The 12,126-nt window shown below is 48.7% G+C and overlaps 1 protein-coding gene across 2 annotated transcripts in view; it reads right to left on the bottom strand.

Moving 5' to 3' along the window:
* Nucleotides 1-1,421: 1,421 nt before the first annotated feature.
* Nucleotides 1,422-12,126, bottom strand: part of GGT5 (gamma-glutamyltransferase 5) — a 33,988-nt gene continuing 23,283 nt past the window's right edge. For both annotated transcript variants that reach the window (XM_063315725.1, XM_063315724.1), the window contains 6 exons: nt 8,740-8,876; nt 6,763-6,953; nt 5,705-5,802; nt 4,702-4,814; nt 3,735-3,845; nt 1,422-2,642 (listed from right to left, as the gene is read on the bottom strand). In XM_063315725.1, coding sequence (XP_063171795.1) covers nt 2,496-2,642; nt 3,735-3,845; nt 4,702-4,814; nt 5,705-5,802; nt 6,763-6,953; nt 8,740-8,876 — 797 coding nt within the window. In that variant the 3' untranslated portion in view covers nt 1,422-2,495. The remainder of the gene's footprint in view (nt 2,643-3,734; nt 3,846-4,701; nt 4,815-5,704; nt 5,803-6,762; nt 6,954-8,739; nt 8,877-12,126) is intronic.

Raw genomic sequence — 12,126 nt, 5'->3', positions numbered from 1 at the left:
CAGGGGACCTTTCACCACGCAACAGAATCTTGCAAGTCTGATTGTGCTTTACTTCTCCCCCCCCCACACACACTTATACACATGTGAACTAAGGAGGTGTCTGTCTGAGCCCTTTCTCCTCTCTTGTTTTTCCCTTAAAGATTTGGGGTGGGGGGACGGCAGTTTAAGATCTCCTTCAGGGCCATTTCAGATCTGAATTATGAAATGGGGTCCTGGGCATGAGAGGCAGGTCTGGAAGATCACTTAGAAAAGGTTGCAGCTGGATTGTCTGCTGCTCCAATCATGAAAGTAATTATTTTTTACCCTGCCTTTTATTATTTTTATAAATAACTCAAAAGCGGGGAACATACCTAGTGCTCCTCCCTCCTCCTGTTTTCCCCACAACACCAACCCTGTGAGGTGGGTTGGGCTGAGAGAGAGCGACTGGCCCAGGGCCACCCAGCTGGCTTTTGTGCCTAAGGCCGGACTAGAACTCTCAATCGCCTGGTTTCTAGCCCGTTGCCTTCACCACTAGACCAAACTGGCTCTCAATTTTCCTGGGATTCTGTTGATGTTGGACAAAGTGGACTCAAACCACTGCCTTTAAGGGAAGCATTAACTATGTGCCAGAACCAGGAAGGATTCTTGAGCCTCACACCTCACTTCAAACTGCCCTTTTTTGGATTTTAGGAGGGGGAGCCTTGTAGCCCTTGCTCCAAAAGGGAATGGGGCGTTTATAGGGAATTTCACCCAAAGGCTATTTGCTGCCCTTCTTGCTTTGGCTTCGCTGCATTATGAAACTATGGTGGTCCAGGGGAAACCCTGATAGACGGAGGCAGAGAGTCGGGGTGGGAATGCTGCGGCCAGCATAGGAGCATCAGCTCGGCCAGTCTGAGAACAAGTTGAAGGAGGGAACCCAAATTCAAGAGACCTGGCAATTCTTGCCCCTCCGGAGAGACCACTTACTGCAAACCCCCCTTTTGTGGTAGAGATGAGGGGAAAGTGGGTTTTCTAGAAACTCAGCACCCATTTTGGATCAAGCAAGCAAATCAAAGGAAAGTGGTCACAATCAAGGTGATTTCCAACCCTAAAGTGAGTGCAGGTGAAGCCAAGATGCTTACCAGACTGGCCCACCGGAGCCCCAGAGGGTGAGCTCCCCGTTGGAATCGCCCTTGATGTCCCACTAAGAACGGCGAGGAGGGATTGCATGCCACAGGCCCAACGGACAGCCGGGCACGTTAGCTGCTGGTCCTGAGGCTCTTTGGGAAGGGGAGGGCAATTAAAATGGGCTTGCAAAGAGGTGCCGTGACCAAACAAAATAAAAAAATGAAATCCTTAAAAATCCTCCACAGGCAATCTCAGCCTCAAATAATGTGTTGTTGGGGGGGGGGGTGAAAAGAAAAAGCAAAGCCATGAGATTTGAAAAGAAACAGACCCACATATAATTTGTGAAAATATATTTTAAACTTTCTATAGAACAAATGTGCATGAGGAAATAAAAAAAGCTCATAATCCCGAATGGCTCTCCTATTCCTAGCACGGTTCCCCTATTCCTTGCCTCCCGCACGCCCCCCCACCCCCGCCCAACACAGTAAGATTCAGAGCAAATGCAGCTTCTGATGAAGGCTCAGCAGCGGGGATACAACAGTTCACAACTCTCACCTTCAGCAGCAGGTTCAGCTGAAGAGTAAGGGCTCACATCGAGGGCTTTGGCTCTGAAGCATCCAGGCTGGGAGGGCCAAGTCAGCGGCAGGCCTGCCCCTGCCCCCCCAGCCTGATGTCTCAGCTCATGAAAAGCAACTTCAGCAAACATGAATGGCTCCCGGGTTCTGTGGTGCTTTCAAACTTCTCCAGAGCTTTGCTCAGCCTTGGCGGCTATGTCTGGGCACCCAGGCATTGGCTCAGGTGCTCGCTGGGCTCATTGCTCGTTTTTCTCCCTGAGGAAATGCTACTTGCAGACCCGAACTTGGAAGGGGCTTCGGTCACATGAGCTGCAGAGCTGCTGCCCTCCCCAGTTATCCTGCTTCCAGTCCAGAACAAGCTTCCAGTGAGAATTCTGGGTTCCCACCAAACACAGGCTGTCTTCTGGCCTCCCACCTGCCAGCCTCAGGGTGGAAAGCCCCACCAGGCTTTCTCCCTGGACATCCTGGGCGTCCATCAGCAACAGCTTTTCAGGGGCTCCAGGAGGGCATTCTCGTTATCTCAGAAGTTCCTCCAGTGAGACTCAGCCCCAACACACCTTTCCCTCAGATTCTGGGACTCACAGGAGACAGATTTGTGGCTCAGCCTCTCACATCCCACAGAACTGATGTCTTGTGTGTATATATAAAATCCAGCTGCAGTGCAACCAATGGCAAGAGGTCAGGCCTGATGGAGAAAATAGTTTGCGGGGTGTGTGTGGTTTGCATAGAAATGTATCAGAAGTTCCTTGCAGCAGCCTCTGTGAAAGCCAATGGCAGAGAACCCAGAGAAGGTTAACAGGCTGCAGCAGATTCAGCATAGCTTCCGCCCAGCCTCTAGTAGCCCGAGGCTTCTCCTTGCTTCCTTGGGTCAGAGTAAGGGAAGATGCAGGAGCCGTCCTGGGAGATGCCCTGCACGACGTTCAGGGACTGCTGCATGGGGCTGACTCTATGCCCCATGTCTGCCAAAGCCTTCTGGAGGTCCTGGGGAGAAAAACGCACCAGTAAGCCCCACATGGCTCCTCAGAAGGCCTCCTGCCCAGCTCTCAGGAAGGGGGCCTGACCGGCAGTGGTAAGAGGCAGGCCCCAGCAACGCCCTCGCGGAGAAGGCTGGGGTGGCCACTCCTGCGCAGATGCAGGACGAGCTGGACTGATTCACCCAACGGGGTCCACAGGCTTCCTTCTCTGTACTGACCCACAGGGCAGGGCCAGATTCAGTGGATTAAAACTACAAGGAAGCAAGTTCAGGCTAGACGCAGGAGGAAATTCCGGATGGTAGAGACTTCCAGGCTGCCCTGTGGTGCATTCTGCTCCGTGGGAGGTCTTCAGTCAGAGACGGGACGGCTGTCAAAGCCGCTGTGGTGAGTCCCACAGTCTGGACTTGGACAATCTCTAGCGTCTGAGTCTCTCCCCTGGGAAGACTGCCTGGGCAGGGCACTCCAGGGAAAGGAGGAGACCTGCAGAGCTGCACGACGTACTTCGGAACAAGTTTCTGAACTGCACTGGAGACTTTCCCACCAGAGGAATGGGCAAGAGAGCTATCCTCAAGACTTTCAGCCTCCGCTCTCCAGCAAGCCCAGCAGGACCCGACCTTCCACCTGCGTCCCAGTTGTCTCCCCACATTTCCGCCCCACTCTTCCTAAAGCGAATGACTGACCTGCCATTTCTCCTTTTCACCTAAGAGAAGATTACGAGGATGCCCTGCTGAGGGAGAGGGAGCAGACGCGCGAGAGGGAGCCCGACTCTTCCCAGCTTATTTCCTTGGATTGATTGGAAAGCTGGCAAAGGAGCTGCAGCGCCACCAGCATCTCCCCACCCCAACAAATGCCCCCCCCACGAGATGGGAGAGGAGTTCCCACTTGGGCTTCATTACATGAGAATAGGACCAAGGCTGTGGAGGAAGGGAAGTGGCCCTCCTGCCCAGCACAGGGCAAGAGGGCTGCTTTCACCCAGCCTTGCTGTTGTGAGCACTCAGGCATGACACAGTTGGGGTCTGCAGGGAGTCAGCCGCCACCAGGTTGGAGAGGGAGGAGGAGGGGGAGAGAAAAGAGCCAGGAACCGAGTCGCGCCTCTCACCGGTGGAAACGGCTTCTCCACTTGAATGGAGCCGCCACCAGTGGCATAGAGAATGGGCGCACTGATGGCTCGATCCAGATCGTACCCAAGCCATAACTTGTTGATGATGGCCTGCAACAGAAAGAGACCCTTGATAGACCCACAGAAGAGAAGACTAGCCAGAAGCACCTTTGTGAAAGCTAAGGAATGTTCAGGGGGAGCAATTCAGTGGATATTATGGATTTAAATAATATCAAGGTAGTCTTTTGCCCTGACCCCTCTCATTTTTTAAAATGCAGTGTTTAGCCAGTCATGTTGGTATATTGTTTTCTGCTACAGAAATTAAGGTTACTATGGTAACTAATCATTCTGGCCGGGCGAAGAGGTCGAATTTAATTGTCCTCAGTTTAGGTGTTAATAGTTGCATTGCCTGAGGGAGGGCAGCTTGCTTGTTACTTGGTTAGTTTTCTTTTAGCCTTGCAGCCAGTAAGCAGCTCTCTGAGAAAGCTCTCTCCTCTCTGAGCGTCTGTGAATGCAGAAGCCTGTAAATATGTTTTTGTGCTTTCTGTAAATAAATGTATTTTTATAGAAATGCCTGGTGTGTGATTTTTCTGATCTCTCTGTGCCAAATGCCTTCCAGCATTCTGCAACAAGTCGCAGGTCAAATGCTCCTCCCCTCCAGCAAGTTGCACGTTCCTGGCATTGAAAGCGATTGAACTGCATGGAAAAGAGGTTAACCTTCAAAGTGGCTTTTCATGGGAAAAATAACCCCATCAGGCTGCCATGAAGGCTTCCTCTGACCACGTCTCAGCTGAGGAGAAGAACCAGCCTCTTCCAGGAGAGTCACAGAAGGAAACACTCCTGGTGGGGTGGATCCAGAACAGGGCTTTGAACAGAACCTGGACTCTGCAGGGCAGTGTTTCCTCATGAGGACGTGGGTCATCCTCAAGGGCACCCTTGTACGAGGCAATAAGATGACATGGCTTACCTGAGCTACAGCAGGAATAATGAGGGGCCCACCTGAACCTCCAATTATTAGCTTGGACTGCCCACCTTTAGAAAGAAGAATGGACGGTGTCATGGAGGAGGGAGGCATCTCTCCTGGGGGGACAACAGGAGAAAGTGTTAGCTCCCTGCAGGATCCATCTCTTAGGAAAAACACACCCACACATAAGGTACCACCATGCTTACACACTTCCGCAGCAGAAAATCCCATGGTGACCTATAGGGCTTATTTATATGGTAGAGCAATTCTAGCATCTCAGAGGAAGACCCAGTGAGACTTACTCCCAAGTAACTAAATAGAAAATAGCAACTTTCATTTGTTAAACCTTCTGTGATGGTCAAGCATCCAATAAGGAGCAGCCCAAGCAGTTAAAAGAACTGGTGCTTCCTGAGAACTTTTGTCATTTTACCATATTTTAAGAACCAAGTGAGAGAGTTGGAAGGGCGCCTGTGAAGATCGATGGCTGTATGAACGACTGCCTCTGAAGACCATCTCCTGGGAGACTTGCAGTAGGGTGGCCCCTGTGAGAACCGACTGGTGGACTAAGTGGGCCAGGGGTGCAACCCAGAAGGGCCTGGCTTATGTTCTGATGTTAAGCCCAATGCCCTGCTCAGGGCAGGGATCAAAATACAAGCTTCTCTGGGCAGGTGGCTGTCCAGCCTCCAGCCATCAGTTCTCTGGGTCACTGGCTTTGGGGTCCAACTGCTCTTATGGCTGAGAAAATTCTTTTAACCTTCATTCAGAATTTGCTTTCCTGGAACAAGGCCATTATTCTGTGTCCTGCATTTGGGACAGGAGAGAAACTTGCTTGTGGTCCTTTTTTTGGAAGATAAGAGATACACACCCCAGAATAAAATTTCAACCTAATAAGTAAAAGAAAACTTTCAGCAGATGTTGAAATCGTCCTCTCAGGATCCTTTCCAGTGGTTGAAGATGCAAGGTGGGCATTTTGTGGGGGTTCTTGGGGCGGGGCAATGGCCCTCACCTGGAAAAATGTCTTTGCTAGACCGCTTCATGCAAAAATCAGCAAGCTCATTGTTTAAGATGATTCCAGTTTGCTGCGAATAGACCATTGAGCCAAACCTAAGCATAGAGAAAGCACATGGGAGAGGGGAGGATATGGATGTGAACATTGCAGTTGATCAAGAGGATGCTGAGATTCTGGCTGTGGGGCCTAAAGTAAAATCTCTGCATGGGGCTCAGCTGGCCCCCAGCAGCAGATGGAGGTCTGGCAGGTACCTTATCCGCCTCCTGAAGCAGGTTTTGAACAGAGTGTTAGATGGGTGTGTCCTGCAACAACCTTGAGGCCCTGAGGACTCCTCTGGAAAGCTGATGGGGATGCTGCATGTGCTAGCCTGTAAAACAGCCACATCTCAAGGCCCTAGACCTTGTGACTAGGAAAGCAAGAGGTCCTCCTGGCCTGTCTCTGCTGAATGGAGAAAAAGGAAATGGGGACAAGGGGAAGACAATTCTTTCTGCTAGATTTTCCCTGCCCCAAACTATTTCCTCTGGCTTGGAGACTCCAAATCACATGTCCTCAGTGAACCCTTTTCCTGCCAGCCTCAGCAACCGCCTCCCCCCTCAGACTGGGCATTCTTGGCACTTCTGCTGGAAAGGAAGGCCTCTGCTTAAGGAGGAAAAGCTCCCCTGCTGGCTCAGCAGTTCTTCAGAGGGGACTTCTGTAGGGGCCATGCCTTGACTCAGCCCAGTGAAGCTGGCAAGCCGCGTTCCCAGCAGTTTATTCGGTTTCCCTATGGGACCTTCAGTTAATGAAGGAGGACCAGGAGCTTGCCTGGAACTGGCGGTGTGCGAAAAGCACAAGCCCAACCAGGGTCAGCTGCAGACATGGAATTGTTGGTGGACCCTGCAACTGGGGACGGCTTTTCATGGAGTGACTGCAGATGCTTCTGCAGAGACCCTAACAGGTAGGATGTGGCGGGGGGGGGGGTCTACAAAACCGAGGCCCGGACTTCCTGGAAGGGAAGGGCCAGAGCTGTCAAGGCTCCACTCAGCATCACAGGTCTGCTGCTCCCATGCACTTACGGGTGGTTGATGGTGCTGGTGGCTGACACGGCACTCCCGTCTTCTGCCAAAACAGCCACGTGCGAGGTGCCAAAAGGGGCTGATCTCAGCTGTGTTGGGTCATAGTGCGTGGCTGGGTGGTCACCACGGTCATCGATCAACTGCCTGATGTAGTCAGCAAAGGCATCTGAAATCAGCTCATGGAGAACCTCCTGAAAGAGCAGGCATTCCAGTCAGGTGAAGGAACCTGCCATGGGTGCGCCTGAGGCCACCTTCCAGCCTGCTCACAGGCCAAGAGGGCTCTGAACAGAATGTGGGGTTTCTTGACAAACTCTGATGAACCCTGGGGTAAGTGAAGCTGAAGCCACTCACCTCGGAGTTTTCTTTCCCAGCAACTGAGCAACACAGCCCACTGCCCAGAAAAATACCCTGAAGCTGTGCACTTCTAAGGTGCTCTGTGCAAAGAATAAGGGGTGGGGCACAGAGGAAAAGGAAGACTCCTTTTACTGTACTAGCACACAGAGTGCACCAATGCCAAAAAGTCAGAGCCACTTTGAATTGAATAGCGAGCCTCTTATCCCTCCAGCTTCTGAAAGCACCTCTATCTAATATGAAATCAGCAAAACTTTTGTATTTGCCTTGTTCTGCTTGTAAATTTGAACATTTTATATTTATTCAACTTCTCTGGGCTGTTGCAAAGGTCAGTCTTTTGCATGCAAATTCCAAATTCAGGACTTTCTTTTCAGATTGCTTGCAAAGATGGCCATCAACAGACACATGGAGGTAAACCACATTTACATACCATTCAGAAGAGACAATAGAAAAGCCAAAAGACCAGGGCACTCCCTTGCCAGCAATCAACACCCAGATATGCAAAAATCAACACTAGGATCAACACCAGATGAGCCATCAAACAGCACAATACACCCTAATCAAGGAACTATAACTCAGGCAATCAACCCAGCAGCAAACAACAGTCCAATCAAGGAACTCCCAAGGAGAGAACGACACCCCCACCAACACAAGCAGGGCAAGCCACAGCATATAAACTGAGAGCAAGGCCCTCTCCCTCCTCGGACTGAAGATGTTGCCTAGCCTGGCAATGAAACGTCTGCAAGAAAACAACCAGGCTCGGAGAGCACCAAGGACTCCACAGTTCAACCCTGAGCTACAAATATTTGCTTTGATTGGTATCTAACAATTGGCAGATCTCTTTCTGTGCATCCTCCCGTGAACAGCATCAGTGTGTTCTCTGGGCTATTTGCTCCCTTCAAAAAAAATGGGGGAGCTAAGCTGCAGAAAAACATCCAGATTATTTTTATAATGTTTGGGGGACAATTAAGACCTACCTTGCAAACAATGGGCTGGAAATATAAAAGGCTATAAAGGTAAATAGATCAAGAATAAAATAGATACTAACTGCCACCCCTCTGGAAGTTTAAAAACAACAAGAACAACTTTGTCCTTATTCTTGAATCCTCCCCGCTTCCCCATCACTAAGATCTTTTTTTTCATGTCAGAAGCACCTACCAAGGCGCTTCTGTATTGAAAGGGTTTGCCGGTGACGTCACTGTAGTCCGGGGTACGCCCAAGGGGGCTCCTTTCATGTCCCTGTTAATTTTCCCACTGAAGTGGTACCTATTTATCTACTTGCATTTGCATGCTTTCAAACTGCTAGGTTAGCAGGAGCTGGGACAAGTTGACGGGAGCTCACTCCATCACGTGGCTTGTACTCTCAGGTTTCAAACTGCCGAGCTGCCGACCTTAACGGTCCTCTGACTCAGCGACTTAACCACTGAGCCACCGTGGCCCCTACATCACTAAGATGAAAGATTTAACAAATGAAGGGATGGAATCAGTATCAAATTTTGCCTTGAATTGACTAAGGTACCAAGACCAAAGTACTGGTTTTTGACCCAAAACCACAAGACATACAAGTGTCACGATGACTATCAGCCCTGAGCTGCTGACCCCAAAGTAATTCCAGGGGAGACCCACCTCTTTTATATTAGAAAAATTGGGGTCATCTAATTTTGCCTTTTGGCCATTGGCAAACTTCAAGGTCTCTGCGATATAGTGATAGGCCTTTGCTCTTCTATTTGGTGCTTCCATATCCACTTTGGTGAAGTTGAACCCTGAAAGACAAGGAGAATTGTAGATTACCCCACTTACTAATATACTTAAAAAAGTGTCTACTTTGTTACGCTAAACTTAGTAACAAAATTCTGTAAAATTCTATAGATAGAATAATATTGTTTCCACATGCCAGTTTTTTACTCCAAATACCAAGGATGTAACCATGAAGAACATAAGCATTCTTAACACACAATTGAGCCCATCATATTAATAATCCTATTGATGTGAGCCCAAAATGTGGTAATATTTTATTTATTAGACAAATGTGAACTGCAATGCTCAATTCCCAATATTAGAGCTTTCAGTCTATTCAGCATAGAAGCAGAAAAGCCTTTATTGTTGGAAAGATCCATACAGTTCAGAAGCAAAGCTGCAAGTGCCAATTTGTGCCTTTTTTCCCTAAATCAAATGTTTCCCCCCCAGAGCAGCCTGGCCCTCCCTTTCCATTCTCACCCCCCCTTCAACGGTCTTCATAGTGCCTGTGCCAGATGTCCTCAAACGGTTCGACCTCGGCTTTCTGCAACTTCCTAAACAATCTCTACACTCTGGAATTTCCCTCCTCCCCTCCTTTTTCAGCCACGCCTGACATGTGTTGCCATTTAAGCAGAAGAACACGATCGGATGCACTGTGTTTGTCTGAGCGGGGATTCTGACAACAAATCTATATGGCTGCCCAACTCACACACGGTGACTCCGGGCAGCTTACAAGATTAAAATCCATAAACAAAACGCACACCCCACAGCAGCAACAGACACATTCGTATAAACCACTTGACTGGCTCGGAAACAACCTGGGGTCCCCAGGCCTGGTGACACGACTGCATCTCCAGGGCCTTCCAGAACAGGAGCAAGGAGGGGGCCAATCTTATCCCTGGGGGAATGATGTTCCATAGGGAGGGAGCCACCATGGAAAAGGCCCTTTTTCTTGGTCCCGCTAGATGTACTTCCCTCATTGAAGGAACCCATAATAGTACAAGAATAAATCAAACAAGCTAATATTCCAATTCTTGAGTTGCATCTCCAACAGCAAGGTGATTGCAACCAACCATTAAACATTCCCCCAGATCCATTTTTGACTGTTGCTGTATTGCCTTAAGATCATTTGTTGTTTATTCGTTCAGTCGCTTCCGACTCTTCGTGACTTCATGGGCCAGCCCACGCCAGAGCTTCCTGTCGGTCGTCAACACCCCCAGCTCCCCCAGGGACGAGTCCGTCACCTCTAGAATATCATCCATCCACCTTGCCCTTGGTTGGCCCCTCTTCCTTTTGCCCTCCACTCTCCCCAGCATCATCACCTTCTCCAGGGTGTCCTGTCTTCTCATTATGTGGCCAAAGTATTTCAGTTTTGCCTTTAATATCATTCCCTCAAGTGAGCAGTCTGGCTTTATTTCCTGGAGGATGGACTGGTTTGATCTTCTTGCAGTCCAAGGCACTCTCAGAATCTTCCCCCAACACCACAGTTCAAAAGCATCTATCTTCCTTCTCTCAGCCTTCCTTATGGTCCAGCTCTCACAGCCATATGTTACTACGGGGAACACCATTGCTTTAACAATGCGGACCTTTGTTGTCAGTGTGATGTCTCTGCTCTTAACTATTTTATCGAGATTTGTCATTGCTCTTTTCCCAAGGATTAAGCGTCTTCTGATTTCCGGACTGCAGTCAGCATCTGCAGTAATCTTTGCACCTAGAAATACAAAGTCTTTCACTGCCTCTATGTTTTCTCCCTCTATTTGCCAGTTATCAATCAAGCTGGTTGCCATAATCTTGGTTTTTTTGAGGTTTAGCTGCAAGCCAGCTTTTGCACTTCCTTCTTTCACCTTCATCATAAGGCTCCTCAGTTCCTCTTCACTTTCAGCCATCAAAGTGGTATCATCTGCATATCTGAGATTGTTAATGTTTCTTCCAGCGATTTTAACTCTAGCCTTGGATCCCTCAAGCCCAGCACATCGCATGATGTGTTCTGCGTACAAGTTGAATAGGAAGGGTGAGAGTATACAACCCTGCCATACTCCTTTCCCAATCTTAAACCAGTCCGTTGTTCCGTGGTCTGTTCTTACTGTTGCTACTTGGTCGTTATACAGATTCCTCAGGAGGCAGACAAGATGACTTGGTATCCCCATACCACTAAGAACTTGCCACAATTTGTTATGGTCCACACAGTCAAAGGCTTTAGAATAGTCAATAAAACAGAAATAGATGTTTTTCTGAAACTCCCTGGCTTTTTCCATTATTCAGCAGATATTGGCAATTTGGTCCCTAGTTCCTCTGCCTTTTCTAAACCCAGCTTGTACATCTGGCAATTCTCGCTCCATGAGTTGCTGAAGTCTACCTTGCAGGATCTTGAGCATTACTTTACTGGCATGTGAAATGAGTGCCACTGTTCGATAGTTTGAACATTCTTTAGTGTTCCCCTTTTTTGGCATGGGGATATAAGTTGATTTTTTCCCAATCTGATGGCCATTCTTGTGTTTTCCAAATTTGATGGCATATAGCATGCATTACCTTGACACCATCATCTCGCAAGATTTTGAACAATTCAGCTGGGATACTGTTGTCTCCTGCTGCCTTATTAGTGATGCTTCTTAAGGCCCATTCAACCTCACTCTTCAGGATGTCTGGCTCTAGCTCACTGACCATACCATCAAAGCTATCCCTGATATTGTTATCCTTCCTATACAGGTCTTCCGTATATTCTTGCCACCTTTTCTTGTTCTCTTCTTCTTCTGCTTTAGCCACTTTACTATTAATTATGAAGGCTACTCCATTTCTTCTGTGGTCCTCTTGTCCACAGTAGTAGATCTGGTGGTCATTTGATGTGAAGTGGCCCATTCCAGTCCATTTCAGTTCACTGACGCCCAGAATGTCTATCTTTAATCTTGACATCTCACCAATAACCACATCCAATTTGCCCTGGCTCACAGATCTTACATTCCAGGTTCCAATGGTGTGTTGATCCTTAGAACATCAGATTCGCCATTCACCACCAGCACCGTCGGCCGCTAGCCGTCCTTTCGGCTTTGAGCTAGCTGCGTCATCACATCTGGGGCTAGTTGAACTCATCCTCTGTTCCTCCCCAGTAGCATTTTCACCATCTTCCGACCTGGGAGTCTCATCTTCCGATGGTATACCAACATATCTCTGGTTGTACTGATCCATTTAGTTTTCATGGCAAGAATACTGGGGTGGGTTGCCATTACCTTCCCCAGGGATCGCCTTTAGTCTGACCTCTCTGTCATGACCTTCCCGTCT

Source organism: Candoia aspera, chromosome 15, assembly GCF_035149785.1.
Source record: "Candoia aspera isolate rCanAsp1 chromosome 15, rCanAsp1.hap2, whole genome shotgun sequence".
NCBI lineage: Eukaryota > Metazoa > Chordata > Lepidosauria > Squamata > Boidae > Candoia > Candoia aspera.
This window is presented reverse-complemented; position numbering and strand designations above follow the sequence as displayed.